At 41.4% G+C, this 15,346-nt stretch overlaps 2 protein-coding genes across 5 annotated transcripts in view; one reads left to right on the forward strand and one right to left on the reverse strand.

Annotated features, from left to right (window-relative positions):
• Positions 1-446: 446 nt before the first annotated feature.
• On the reverse strand, positions 447-1,097 carry LOC308621555 (large ribosomal subunit protein uL22-like). The gene has a single exon (XM_081242192.1). The coding sequence runs from the start codon at positions 1,056-1,058 to the stop codon at positions 504-506; it is 555 nt and encodes a 184-aa protein (XP_081098318.1). The 5' UTR covers positions 1,059-1,097; the 3' UTR covers positions 447-503.
• Positions 1,098-3,462: 2,365 nt separating this feature from the next.
• The window catches only part of RHBDD1 (rhomboid domain containing 1), a 118,544-nt gene continuing 106,660 nt past the window's right edge, over positions 3,463-15,346 (forward strand). For all 4 annotated transcript variants that reach the window (XM_081242708.1, XM_081242710.1, XM_081242711.1 and 1 more), the window contains exon 1: positions 3,463-3,598. The gene's annotated coding sequence lies outside the window, so the exon portion shown is untranslated. The remainder of the gene's footprint in view (positions 3,599-15,346) is intronic.

A 15,346-nucleotide genomic window follows, 5' to 3' on the forward strand; every position in this document is an offset into this window, starting at 1 on the left:
AGTTGGGTATTCATTGCTGTGCGTGGGCTTTCTCTAGTTGCGGCTAGCAGGGTCTACTCCTCATTCCAGTGCACAGGCTTCTCACTGCCGTGGCTTCTCTTGTTGCAGAGCACGGGCTCTAGGCATGCGGGCTTCAGCAGTTGTGGCTCACAGGCTTAGTTGCTCCGTGGCATGTCGGATCTTCCCAGACCAGGGCTCGAACCCGTGTCCCCTGCATTGGCAGGCGGACTCTTAACCATGGCGCCACCAGGGAGGTCCCACTTCTATAGTTTTTAATATATTCACAGAGTTCTGCAACTGTCACCACAATAAATTTTAGAATATAAGTGGTGAGAACAGACATCCTTCTCTTGCTCTTGATCTTAAGGGGAAAGCATTCACTGTTTTACCACTAAGTATGATGTCAGCTGTAGGTTTTTTACAGATGCCCTTTATTAGGAAGGAAGTTCTTTTTTTTTTTTTTTTTTTTTTTTACTTTTATTTGCATTTATTTTTTGCAGCATTTATTCCCGGGCCATAAGTTTTTGTTTCTTCAATTTCTTCTGGGATATCTTTTTCTTCTGGGCAACCTCCTCTTCTGGTTTAGGAACAATCTGTTCTTTTTCAGTAAGGATCATCTCAATGTGGCACGGAGAGCTCATGTATGGGTTGATCCGACCATGAGCTCTATAAGTCCTGCGCCGCATCTTGGGGGCTTTGTTCACCTGGATATGCTCAATGACCAGAGAATCTACATCTAAGCCCTTAAGTTCAGCATTACTCTCTGCATTTTTGAGCATGTGCAGTAAAAATTCAGCACTCTTTTTGGGCCACCGACCCTGCGTCCAGCCCCACTGTTTGGCCTGGGCACACCTACCAACTTCACCATTGTAACGACGGAATGGCACACACTGCTTCTTTAAAGTGACATCCTTCAGATACTTGGTGGCTTTTCGGATATGCATACCCTTAATGGCCTGGGCTGTTTCACGAGTGTTCTTAAAGTGAACACGAAGATTTGAACCTCTCGACTTGCAAGATTTTGTGGGATTTTCTGGGTCAAGTGAATAGCAAACCATTTTTAGAGGTCACCTCAGGCCGCTGACCGGAAAAGCAGGAAGTTCTTTTTTAATCCTACTTTTTTGAGAGTTTTTAATCATAAATGTGTTTCATTTTATCAAATGCTTCTTTGATGAGTTTCATACATCTTTCTGTACAGTGTTGGGTATAATAAATACTTGCTCCATTACAAGGAATTAGATACCAAACAAGCTCCTCTTTAAAATAATACTCCAGTTGTGTTACTTGCTCATGGTGTTGTTGACTCATGTTTTCCCACCTTCAGTCCAGGTTTTGAAAGCTGCGAATGATATTCACCTGCCTTTCTGCCAGTTCCAACACTAGATTTACGAAATGTACAAAGATTTTTTACCACAACTCCTCTGTACTCAGGAATCACATTTTAGGAACACTCATTTAAATCAGATGGCTTAATCTCAGGTATTTTTGCTCTCCTGCAAAAAAACTTTGATAAAAATAGAAAATTGTCCAGACCATTACACAGGTCTCAAATATCATACATCATGTGCATAATCCTGTTTTTTTATCACAATAAAGATACAAGAGTACTTTTGAGCTTTTAGGAATCATTATCTTACAAGGTAATTTAAAAATTGCATAACTTTTGTGTTAAAGGACTTCTTCAGGCATTGATTTTTTTGGTATGTTGAAGCCTTGCCCCAGTAAAAGGATCTTGCTGATTGCCACATATGTTAATGTTTAAGATATACAATTATTATCCAAGTGATCTGTTTGTCAATTTAAATGGGGATTGAGTATGATACATGTTGATTTCAATAGGCTTAAAAAATTCTTGCCTGATCAATGAATCATATAGGACAAAAAAGGTCATTTTTTAAACCTTAGACTTTTTCTTTCCTCTTAAATGGCTATGAAAATTTTCACTGATAATGTCTGAAATTGAATAAAATTGCCTAAGTATACTCTTAATCCCTATATATAAAGACATTTTTATGAGATTACTGTATTGAGACTTCTTGATTTGTGGCTCCCTTAAAATCACGTCTGTATTTGATATATTCATATAAGGACAAGAAAAATGATGCAATTATAGAAAGGTGTAAATGGTGTTAGAGAATGGAAGATAAGGATTAGCATTAATTAAACTGATGCATAATATCGTGGATCAGGATAAAAGGGAATCCCTTCTTTTTGAGAAATTACTTTTATTTTTTCTAGGGAAACACACAAAATACTTCTATTGGCAATTCACCTCCACCCTTTAGTTGAATTTCTATTTCCAGAAATGCAGTTTCTCATTGTCAGCCAAACTTTCTGATCGGCGTATTGTTTTCAGAAGAAAGGGATAACTTGTAAGGCTCAAGGAACACAGTTGCAAATTGCTGATTCTTCTTTATCACTTGAACGTCTGTTATATACCCTGCACGTGAGCCAAATCTTCACTTAAATTCCAAACTCCATAATAAACATTTCCATGAAGAATTCTTGCAATACACAATAACAAAAGATAGTCAAAACTCTTCTGATTTGGCAGTTTTTGTTTAAGTAGACTATCTAAACACAGCTGCCACAACTTCCAATAAATACAGAGCAGCATAAAACCACCTGCACTTGATTTCATCCTTGGAAAAGACGCATCTTCCCCCTAGTTATTAGAAAATTCCATACCAAATAAGATAGTTTTCTCATATGGCATGAAATACAGCATTTAACTTAACCTGACTCCTACAACCCAACATAAAACCTGTTCCAGAGCAGAAACAGACCCATAATTAAAATTGCATCAAATGATAGGTTAACAGAAATACTTAACACCTATAGCCTTAAATGGACAGACAGACACAGAAATGCAGCCTCAGACTGAGACTTTGGGTTGTGAAATGTACACCCACGACCTTGTTTTGCTGGCCTGCTTTGTAACCGCGGGTTCCGCCCTGAGATAGGTGATGGCCCACTCTCCAGCCGTCTGATAACTCATGAAGATTTCTGTCTCTTCCGCCATCCACTTCACAGGTAGTATGTGACTCCTACACGCAGCAGGTACTGAGCCTGCGGCAGGGCTGGGGCCCGGTAGGGCAGTTTCTCAGTCGCCACGGGGCCCAGTCGCCGCATCTCCAGCCCGCGTCCGGTCCCTCGAATGTAGGCCAGGCCGTTCGCTTGCTTTACCCGTGGTGGGCAGCCAATAGTTACTTATGGCAGAAGGAATATTATTATCTAGGTGTCACTCGGAGCTTGGAGGACGAGTAGAAAGTACAAGCCCTCCACACCGCGCTCGGCCGCGGTCCCTTCCCCGTCGAGCCTCCTCCAAGCCACCGCCACCGCACGCGGTCCTGGAGGCCAGCCCGCAGGGGAAAAAGAGCGCAGACGCGCGCAACTGAGCATGCGCCGCTGCTCGCCCGCCCCGCTTTACGGCCCTCCCCACGCCCGACGGGGGCCGTGGGAGCTGCGTCGCGAAATCAACCACGCTCTCTCCCCGCCCCTCAAGCCTCTGGGACCTGGAGCGTCCGGGGGCGGGCGCCCGTGCGTGATGACGCACGTGGTCGCGAAGACGTGGGGACGCAGGCGGGCCGTATAGAGCGTGAGTTTCCGCGTCTGTTCGGCGCCGCTGCCGTTGTCCGTTGTGCGCCGCGTCTCTCTCCTGTTCTCAGGGCCGCTGGCGCTGGCGGCGGTGGCGGCGGCGGCGGCGGCGGCGGGGGCTGCGGGAGGCCGTGGGCTTCCTTGGGGCCGGGCGGGGGCGGGGTTGGAGGCGCAGCCTCCGCTTCGTGGGAGCTCTCAACAGGTCCGAGAACGGGGAGGGAGTTTCCCGGAGGGAGTCTAACGGGGGTCTCTTCATCTTCACTCCCGTCTCTGCTTGAGGCCGATCGCACAGGGAACGACGTGCCCAGGCCCTGGGTGGATGGCGTTGGCCCTGGGAGGCGCGGTGTGTTGGTTTAAAGGGACGTTGCATCAGCGACAGCTTGCAGTTTCAGTTTCTCTTGGAAGAGTAACTCTGTTTCTCAATAACAAGTGTGTGGCAAACACAGTCCTAATCCTAATCTAAGTAGTGGTATTTCTCCTAATACGGGACAGGAAATACACTAAGTGTATTTAATGCTTTTCTGTTCAGGCCTTAAAAACCTTTTCAAAAACGGATCACATGCTTATATGATTTTCCAAACCGAGCATAAACTCAGTGTTACTGTCAAAATAAATTATTGCATAGTCATGACTGAGTCATCGAGATGGGTTGGTCCCTTTGCAGTGACAGCTGGACTTTGCTCTTTTTTTTTTTCCTTTGGAATTGCTCCTTAAAAATCTGTCTTATGTCTCACATTTATATGCCACTTTTTGCTGTTCTAATAACCTTTAAATCTAGAAACTTCTAATTTGCTGCTGGTGTGGCAGGGCTTGGGAAAGCAAATAATCTTAGAAGAAGGCAGTGCATTGGGTTCCCAAATTTTTCCAGGACTACCAGCATCAACGTCAGCGGGGAACTTGTTGGAAATGCAAATTTAGGAGTCTTACCCCAGATTTAGTGAATCAGAAATCTATTTTAACAAGACTTCGAATTAATCCCAAGGCACCTGTGTGCTAAAGCTTGAGAATTACTGGCCATAGTGATAAAGAACAGCCATTGTGAAGCCACAGAATGGAATGTGAATCCAGGTGAAGCCTTTCTTAGGTGTAGGACCTGGGACAAGTTAGTTAAAGGTTACTTCATAGGGCTGAAGTGTAAAAATGCAGGAAAAGAGTTTAATACAGGTGGAAAACAAAGATGAGTTGTTATTAAGGAACTTGTTAGAACTGTCTAAAATAAGTACATAGATTGTGCTGAAAAGATTCTTCCTTGATTTAGATGTGAGTTGTAGTGCACAAATATTGTGCCTCTCTGCTGCTTAGAGGGCAGTTTATTTTTATGGATTCTCATTATATTGTATACAATTGAGGCTGTCGAATGTAGGATATTCAGTTAATACCAATGCTGTAGTATTTTTAAGAACCGCAGTAGTCATTGTGTTAAAGAGCAGTTTTTAATTCTTTGGCCTTTTGTTTTTTTCAGCTTCATTGTACCTTCTTTTGACCCAGAATTTGGTAAAGAAAGTAGAGTGCATAACTGATCAGAGATCAGCCTTAGCTGTAGAGTTGAGAAGTATTATAGAGCAGTGACTTGGAAACGAGAGACAAGACTGAAGATGTTTCTGTCCTTTTTTCCCCATGTGTCGTACAGCTCCACGATAGCAAAGAAGTTCTCATCATATCTACTTACCTCTGTTTTCTGGAAGTATCACAGGTATTAAGTTAGATGTGCCCTCCATCTGCTGTTTTTACAGAATATCAGCTGCAGCGTTACAGCTTTTTCCTTCCCCTTTTCAGGTGGTCGGTGTTGGGGGGATAAAGAGAAATATTTGGGATTTGAAGCAGCTGACCTAAAGCCTAGACTCATTGTGATGTTGAGAAGAGTCTGTAGCACCATGGCTGAAACAACAGGTCACTTTGATTAGAGTCCACTGCTCCCGAGGCCACACCGTGGCTCCTGGGTATTGTGGGTGAGTTTTCAGATAACTATGAGTCAGTTTGGATATCTGCCCCTATAAATAATTTTGTTAATGCTAAATTAACACTGTCCCATCATGAAGTATTCACTTTTCAAAGGCCCCATTTTTCTTGTTCTCTGTGTCAGAAAGGCTGATCTTTAGCGGTGGTTTTGGGTCAGGCAGACCCTGCTTTGAACCCCACCTCTGCTACATACTGATTGTGTCCAGTAGACAAGTTAACACCCTCCCAGCCTGAACTTCCTCTCCTACAGAGTAGGACTCGTGGTGTGTGACTACCTCAGGACAGTGAATAAAATGAAATCAAGTGGAAAGCATGTCTGTTATGCCGAGAGGCTCAGTAACTGGTACATGTTGGACAGGGGAGAAAAGGTAGTTATTACCTCAAACCTAGCTTGATCTCATTCATTTCCTCATAATATTTTTATAAATGAGGTAATTTTATTAATTACTTGACTGCACTGCTTTTCTTTTTAAGCAAAATGCTGAAGAGCTTTCACAGTATTGTGAATGAGAGAAAGCAGTCACTTTGGAGAAAGTTAAAACTCTAAACCTGGTAGAAAGACACCATTTTCAGTTCTATCAGCATAACAGAGCAACTTTCATAAATTGTTTTGAGTGTTTACTGGAAGGTCAAGGTCAGCGGGTGATTACTGTTTAAGTATCTACAGTTAGTTAATGGGGACAGTCAGCCACAGAAGGGGGCACTTTGTTACAGGAGATGAGACATCACTGAAGACATGCACCAAAGAATAAGAAAATGCTATTATAGCTCTGAAATCATTATTTTTCAATATGGACGCTTAATGATAGGAAAGTGAAGAGTTTTATGTTCCATTTTAAAAAATGATAAAAAAATCTCATGTATTTCTGTACATAGTGCGTATGAATATGTGAGCATGGAAACTACTTGAAAGGTGTCATACTAGGTCATAATTTCGTTTACTTGGCAATGTATTATACTATGGAGGTAGGGAAAAATAATCTGTACATTTAAGTAAAATTAGGTAAATGCATGTGTATGTAAAAATTCTTTTAAAAAACCATTACAAAGATAGAAATGCCTTAGAAAGATAGATTGCCTTTTATGCTGTAGCTCTAGTCATCTAAGCAGGGGGCCTCAGATTTTTTAGCAGGGGACCCTCTTTAGCAGCATCTTACCTGTAAAGCTCAGGAGCTGAGAGGTTTTAAGAGAAGAGGGGTTGAAGGGCATAGGCCCTGCCTGCTGGTGCTCATCCTGAGCCTCCTGCAGTGACACTTCAAGGAGTCCGTGTGACAGGGTGTGAAACCCTTCATCTGTGGGGTAGAAATCCTCAGGTGACGAGCTGTACCTAAAAAGTCAGATGTTGAGAATTCCTGAGTGGGATCCACAAACTTGTTCTGAAGACAACTCCCAGGGTTATTAGCAGTGTCAGACATATGTATAGTTTCTCATGTAGAGAAGTGAGAGATTTAAAAAAAAAAATCCAGCCTTCAATCTGACCCATATTATATAAAAATAGGGAGGAATCTATCCACATTTTTTGAGAAATCATCTAAGTTTTTTTTTTTTTTAATCCCTCTAAGCTGTGACAGCTGTTACCACGGTTAAAACTTTAATATTTTAACTGGCTGTTGTTTAGCATTACAAATGACTCAAGGAAAAAGAAACAAGGAGTCAATGGAAATATATTACTTGTGTTTACTGTCCTTTAGTATTTTGTTGTATGAAAGCAGCTGGTTTGCATTTATATGGTAAAGGGTTTTTCTTAAAGAGTTAATTTTTAGTTAATAGTGAGCTTTCATAAGAAAAACAATTTCAAATTCTAAGTATTTGCTAGATTGTTTTTAATAGCGATAGTAGTAATATCACATTGTCCTTTTTCACACACTGAGGAGGGTTTCCTGGTGACAGCTGGGGCATGGGGGAGGGGGAGTCACTTTCAATCAACCAGCTGCTCTGTGCAACATCATGATGGTGATATTTCAAAGCCCATGGATAATTCTGGCTGCATTCAGAAGAGAAAATGTATCAAATTTCTGGGAAGCAATAGATAGTGTGCAAGAGCCCTTTGGGATCAAGCTGGTAGCCAACTAACAATGTGTACATTCAGGTTTGCATGTTGGTATTATTTACCATCTTGTTTCTTGGACATTGTTACATGAGCATCATAATTATAAAGCAATAAAGTCTAGTTCCATGGGGGCAAAAGGCTCATTAGTTTATGGAGTGGAAGGGAGAATGGAAAAGAAACTTTGGGGATGTGCTGTGTGCTTTTACATAATATGCTATTTCATTTATTCTTCCCGATGACTCCAGGAAGTAAGTGGAGTTTTCATCATCCATGGATAAGGAAACCAAAGCTCAGCAGGATTGATTATGGGATTTGCCCAAGACCACGTACTAGTAAGCGATGGCATCCAGACTTGACCCCATATCTAGCTTCAGATCCAGGAATGTTGTCATTACACCAACAGCTGTTTCTCCACAGTGTTCACTTGCTTATGCATTTTTTTTTTCTTCTTTGCGGTACGCGGGCCTCTCACTGCTGTGGCCTCTCCCGTTGCGGAGCACAGACTCCGGACGCGCAGGCTCAGCGGCCATGGCTCACGGGCCCAGCTGCTCCGTGGCATGTGGGATCTTCCCGGACCGGGGCACGAACGCGTGTCCCCTGCATCGGCAGGCGGACTCTCAACCACTGCGCCACCAGGGAAGCCCGCTTATGCATTTTTAATCCAAAGTCACAATATCAGGATAGTATGAATGAAATTTAGATACATATTACAATGACTTCAGTTTTATATAAATAATATATAAGGGTGTGTGTGTGTGTGTGTGTGTATGTATGAGTGAGTGAGTGAGTGTGTGTGTTGGCAGCCACTTCTAATTTTGGAATTTTTTCCCTTGAGGAAAGTCCCTTGGGCAACACTGTTAAAGAAATTTTGCTATGTTTTTTTATATTACAGATACCAGAAATTTTCAGGGATGTGTATTTTAATGAGTCAGTTGTGATGCTGAGTTTGAACAGATGTAGGAATAAATATTGTGTGTGCTGCCCGTGTAGTAGAAGTTCCTTCACACGGAAGTATTCAGGGCTTCCTCTTTCTCTTTCCAAGGAATGTTAATTTTGTATTAATAAGGGACCTTTTTGCTTTCTAGATGTTCAGCCTGTGGCAGACCTTTGAGATGCTGTTTGTATACCCTCCACGTTTTGGTTCTCCTATTAGCTAGAGTGTTGTATGTACTCTGAAAAATGAGAGTTGATGATGCTTGAAATAAACTAGGATCTGCTGCCAGCCCTTGGCAAATTTCCTAGTATCTGTGTAGGGTTCTTTGACTACAAACAACAGAAATTAAGTTAACTAAGTTATCCAGATAACTTATTCAAGAACAAGAGGTTTATTGGAAGTATATGGATAAGCTCCGAAAATCTACAGAAAAACCAAACCACACAGGACTGCAGCTAGGTGAGCTCTTGAGGCTTGGGTAGACTTTGATAGATCTGGAAAATTCTTTAAGTTAATGTTCTGAGTATCAGATCCAGAAGTTGTTGGTCTTAGTGTCTCTGCAAAAGTGTTAGATTCCAGGAAGAGAGTTATTATTCCAGTCTTGGTCACTGTTACCCTTGAATCAGTGTAGGAAAGGCATCCTGGATTTCTGGTCGCCCCCGCCCAGGACCACATCCAATGGGGGTGAGAGGTGTCTCTTACCTGTTACTGAAAGAATGAGGTGTTAATGCTGGGCAGAGAAAAAGAAAGAAAACAAACCCCAAGCTGTCTCCACCACCTGGTAATTAGTGGACGTCCTGTGTGCTTGTGGAACGTGAACAGCTCTGAAGTCTGGCATGCTTCTCCCCTCTTTAGCTCTTGTGTTGGGAGGATTTCAAGTTACATAAATAGTTCACTAACATTTCTTACATGAGTTAATTTAAATGAGGTTATGGCTATCACTTTTTCATTGACTTTAGGTAGACAAACAGAGAAATCTGGTGTGGAGCGAACCTGAGAATAGAATCACTTAAATCTTCTTGAAGAGAGTGATGGTGGGATGCTGGCCTTGCTGCTCCCTGTGTGCCTCCTGGTTTAAGGGCCTACGTCTGCAGGGCTGTCAGTCGGAGAACTTTAATGAGCCCTCGTTAAACTAAAACTTGTAGTCCGTGAGAGAAGGAACCAGTTTATGATTGATATTGGAAATCATAAGCGGTGATGGATCAGAATTGGAGTTGGCACTAATTCACCTCACTGTGGAGCAAAAGTCAAGATTATATACAAAATCCAGTATTTCATTTTTCACGTATAAAGATAATCTAATCATTTCTGTTAAGACTATAACCCTTTAAAAAGGAGGGAAGATAAAAATTTTTTCCATCTGACATATAGAGTTTTTTTAATCCTAAAACGGAGGCTCATTAAATTCTCAAATGTAATGGTAATTTAAAGATAATGTTGACAAAAACTCTGATTTGAGATTTTATTGCAAAATTTATCTTAGTTAAAAAAATCGTTTCTATTTTCATGTGCCTTCCACTGTTCCAATGCCCATCATACTGTTTTTTTAAATGTATGTGTAATTGAATCACATGATGCAGTTTAAAAATGTAGGATCATAGCCCAGAAAAATGCTAATTGGTTACTAAGTTATAAAGACACTTTAAAGCTATTTAAATTTTTTAATCTTAAGCCTTATTTTAATTTATGTATCGATATGCATTAAAACAGTATCATTTCCCAATTTATGATTTTATATATATAAAATCTCATTTAATCCTCACAACACCAAATATGGCCGCATTATCTCCTTGTACAGGTGAGGAACCAGTAGTTAAATAACTTTCCTAAGGTCACATGGCTGGCGTATTGTGGAGCTCTTACCAAAGTCCATGACCTTGATTACTGTCCTCTACTGCAAACGTTAATATTGCTAGCCCTGTGTATCATTTTGACAAAAAGCACTGTGATGTTTCTTTTTCCAGAATCTGTCTGTTTACCCCAAGTTCCCTGACAACTTCTTTATGTTTGGAAACTGTTCAAATGTGTTGTGTTATCCATCATCTCATGCTTCTGTTTGCTGTGAGTATGGCAGTAGCTCCTATATTGCACAGTGTGCCCTGTGAAGCCTTTTGTCCTTTATGTCTTAGAGCTGTCTGACAGCCTCTCATGTTGAATTCAGCCAGGTTGCTTTTCATTTAACAAAGCTAAGTGTTGCTTTCTAGGTGAAAAATAATTAAATGCTTTTAAAGATGTATTTGATTAACAGGAGGCTGATCTGTGTAAATTAATTATAACTGTAATGATGTCATAGCCTTGTCTTTTGTTATTAACCAGGTAATTGACCAGAAGTTTGAAAGCTTATTGTAACTGACAGCACTTTGACCTTGTATGCTGTCTAGAAGTGAAACATGCACAATGCATGTAAATGCAGTTGGTTTATTGAGCTTCATGTGTTGTCTGAGCATCTGATCTTGGGTCCTTACTTCATTCTTCCCTTACTTCTTTGCTGAAATTGTTACACTCGAACTGAATATTGTACTGATATCTCTTACTAAAAGCATCTGACCAAACACAGATGTTGTCTGTGTCCTTGAATAACTATAACCAGACACGAAACCTTGGCACATTTAGGACATACAGTCAAGTAAACAAATGCCAAAATTATATGAACCTTGGTTTTAAATTCCATGTGAAGGAAGGTAAAACAACTTTTAGTAGAGAAGACATAAAGGGAAAAATAGTGGGCATATTTGCTAGGTTGAAAGAGAATTTTTCCCTTTTATTCTAATTTACCCAAGAAAGTTCAGAGAATGTAGTGTCTAAATATTTGAGGGATGAGAGCCTCTAACTTGGGTGATTTTGGTTAAAGAATGGGATGGTAGGAATAAAGCACAAAGTGGATGTGGGATAACAATGGCTAATGAGCAGCAATCCCTGGGTTCAGGCTGTCCTCCCTCCCACATGCTTTAGACTAGAGGAAGAGTCAGCTCTGCCAGAAGTGACATAGGCATTCCTAAAATCACCATACTATGTGAAATCACACAATAAAAACCATAGAGCTTATGGTGCAAAGGGTGTTAGGAGCAAAACACTCAAAAACGTTGTCAGTGGCACATTACAAAAAAAAAGATAGGAACCTAATAAAATGGCAGCACGATTTTACACCTGTTAAATGATTAAGAAATGCAGAAGTACATAAGAAATATGGCACTTCACCTTCAAAAAGTCCTGAACTTTGCTTTCAGAAGCGATTGTCAAAAGGATTACAGCTTGTGAATTATTGTCAAGTGGTGGAAGAAGGGTTATCTGGATTGGATGTCAAGTCATGATTGCAGATGTGGATGGGTGTAACTCATAAAATACTCAGCGAACTGAGGTAGCTGGTAGATGTTTGAGGTGTGCAAATGTGTACATTTGGTGAATTTCTATGCAGCTTACTTTAGCTGGGTGCAGTTTCCTGCCTTCACCTAGGGCTTGTTGCTGATGAAATTGTGCACAATCAGGTGCAAAATTTGCATCGTGCTCAAATTGTTCCTTGATATATATTGGTTGCATTTGAACAAATTTGCTTGTTTCAAAACAAGCACTATAGCAGAACTGATCGGCCTAATGAACTTAAACTTCCCTAAGCATATTTCACATATTTCCTATCTCTGTGCTGGCAGCACATGCATGCTATTTCCTCTCTTTAAAATACGTTTCCTCCTTTTAATTACTTTCTTTGAAAGTCTGGTGCAGGTGAGGAAGCTTCTCTGAATTGAATTAACTTAACAGTTTTTATATTGGCACATATTTGTACATTATTTGCCCATTTCCAGGTAGTGTCGGTTCTAGAAATGACTTAAGACAGAAGTTAGTAGTAAAGGGGGAAAAATTAGCAACCAGATGGCTGAGTAGCTCTCAACAGAAGAAAGCATACGTGTTTATTAGGTGAAATTAAGTTTTTCTAGCGGTGATGGGATTTTGCACAAGGAACAGTAAGTCGGAACAGTGTTTTACAGCAGTGTGAAAATGATTACCCTGTGGCAGTCCCTTGGCTGAGTGAGACCTATGTCAAGGCCTCGGATAATATGAAGGTGCGTTTCTGCAAAAGTCATTCTTCAAAGGCAAAGTGACGTGATCTGACCATGCAGCATTTGGAGATTTGGCAAAACACAGGGCTAAAAGTTGGGAAAGTGTTCCTTTATACCAGTAATTCTTAAAAGGTAGAAAAGATGTTTTTGCCTCTCTGTGGCTTCCTTCTCAGATTAAACCTTACTTTGCAGGATAGGGCCTGGGGGTGAAAGCATGCCAAGCAGGGCACACTTCACATCCCCCGGCCACATCCCTTTCTTTCCAGAGTTCTTGCCAGGCAGATGCCTGGTCCTGGTGGGAAAAAGTCAGAGAAGGCAAGGGGCTTTTGTTCCTCAGCTTCTCTATTTGTATAGATTATATCCCCAAATGAGAAAAGTGACATTTGGATTATTGTTACTTTTTTTGTTTTTAATTTGATTTTAAAAACAGATTTTTGTTGTTGTTTTTTAAGCTATGACTGTGATAACAGTTACCAAAAGAAGCTGGGTATTTGAACATTACTTTGTACTACTCTCTTAAATATAGATCTACAAGTTAAATTGTATCAAGAAACAATTACATTTGGTAGAGTAAAAGTTTTATGGGGCTTCCCTGGTGGCGCAGTGGTTGAGAGTCCACCTGCTGATGCAGGGGACACGGGTTCGTGCCCCGGTCCGGGAAGATCCCACATGCCACGGAGCGACTAGTGCCGTGGGCCATGGCCGCTGAGCCTGCGCGTCCGGAGCCTGTGCTCCGCAATGGGAGAGGCCACAAGAGTGAGAGGCCTGCGTACCACAAAAAAAAAAAAAGTTTTATGTTCTGAGATTTTCTACATTTGAAATATTTCAAAATGCATATACATTTTGGTGTGTTTAATGGAAGTCACCAACTGCACTTTCTTAGGAAAGACAATTCTTTATGCTCAAATAATGTCTTTCCTAATTCTTCTGGTGGTTGAAGTGTCATATCTCTTATTTTAATAAGACCGAAGGAGTGACTTCCTGTTTCACCTCTGACATGTAAAGAGCCTGGAGGTCATCACCCCTGTCCTCACAACAAGAAGAACCCTGAACAAACTGAAAATCAGTGACTTTTCTTAGATCCATCAGAGAATTGAGGTCACAGGACAAACTATCACACCCAAATCTGGAGATACAGGCTCATTTTGAGAATCACAGCCCAGGATCGTGCACACAGTGGCAGTGCCCAGTGATGAGTAACTCAAAGAGATGGTTAGAACTTGGGCTTATATAGCATCTTAACAAAAGAACAATACTTTTTTTTTTTTGGCTGTGTTGGGTCTTCGTTGCGCCACACAGACCTTCTCTAGTTGTGGTGAGTGGGGGCTGCTCTTCATTGCAGTGCACGGGCTTCTCATTGCGGTGGCTTCTCTTGTTTCGGAGCACAGGCTCTAGGTGCATGGGCTTCAGCAGTTGTGGCACACAGGCTCAGTAGTTGTGGCTTGCGGGTTCTAGAGCACGGGCTCTAGAGCACAGGCTCAGTAGTTGTGGCGCATGGGCTTAGCTGCTCCACGGCATGTGGGATATTCCTGGACCAGGGCTCGAACCCGTGTCCCCTGCATTGGCAGGCAGATTCTTAACCACTGCGCCACCAGGGAAGCCTGAACAATACATTTTTAGAGAAGTGACAAGGCAAAGGAAAAGGACTTTGAGTTTCTAGGGCAGCAAATGGTAGGAAGGCAACTAGGTGGGGGAACTAATGGAAGATTAGGGCTAGTTAGTAAAGTTTGTTGTGTAGATGTTTTTGGAGCCAGTTGTAAGGTTATCTCTGGTGATTAACTTTTGTCATACCTGGTAGGGGGAGGGGGGAACACCTTCACAAATTCATGTCCTGCTTTTAAGCAGATGGGGGGAAGCAGAGAGCTTTAGTTGTATCTGCTTTTTCTTAATTGCATTCAGCTCAAGGTAATCCTTATGCCAAGTGGCATATTTGGTGTTGCACATTCTGCTACCCTACAGTCAGCTTAGCTGGAACTGAACCACTGACGGCAGTAACTCGTTGGAACACTTTAACAGTAGTTTTGACAGACGACTGGAGTATGAGCGTAGGCTGTCTTGAGAGTTGAAAACTCACAGCTTTTCTGCAGACAGACCTGACTCACAACTTCATTTTAAGAACAAGGCTACAGATTCAATGCAATCCCTATCAAACTACCACTGGCATTTTTCACAGAACTAGAACAAAAAATTTCAACATTTGTTTGGAAAAACAAAAGACCCCGAATAGCCAAAGCATTCTTGAGAACGAAAAACGTAGCTGGAGGAATCAGGCTCCCTGACTTCAGACTATACTACAAAGCTACAGTAATCAAGACAGTGTGGTACTGGCACAAAAACAGAAAGATAGATCAATGGAACAGGATAGAAAGCCCAGAGATAAACCCACGCACATATGGTCACCTTATCTTTGATAAAGGAGGCAGGAATGTACAGTGGAGAAAGGACAGCCTCTTCAATAAGTGGTGCTGGGAAAACTGGACAGGGACATGTAAAAGTATGAGATTAGATCATTCCCTAACACCATACACAAAAATAAGCTCAAAATGGATTAAAGACCTAAATGTAAGGCCAGAAAATATCAAACTCTTAGAGGAAAACATAGGCAGAGCCCTCTATGACATAAATCACAGCAAGATCCTTTTGGACCCACCTCCTAGAGAAATGGAAATAAAAACAAAGATAAACAAATGGGACCTAATGAAACTTCAAAGCTTTTGCACAGCAAAGGAAACCATAAACAAGACCAAAAGA

This window comes from Mesoplodon bidens (genome assembly GCF_964165515.1).
Source record: "Mesoplodon bidens genome assembly, chromosome: 8".
NCBI classification, from domain to species: Eukaryota; Metazoa; Chordata; class Mammalia; order Artiodactyla; family Ziphiidae; genus Mesoplodon; species Mesoplodon bidens.

Excerpts from the sequence above, each read along its gene's own strand:
- LOC308621555 (XM_081242192.1), bottom strand. The coding sequence starts at position 1,058 with ATGGTTTGCTATTCACTTGACCCAGAAAATCCCACAAAATCTTGCAAG.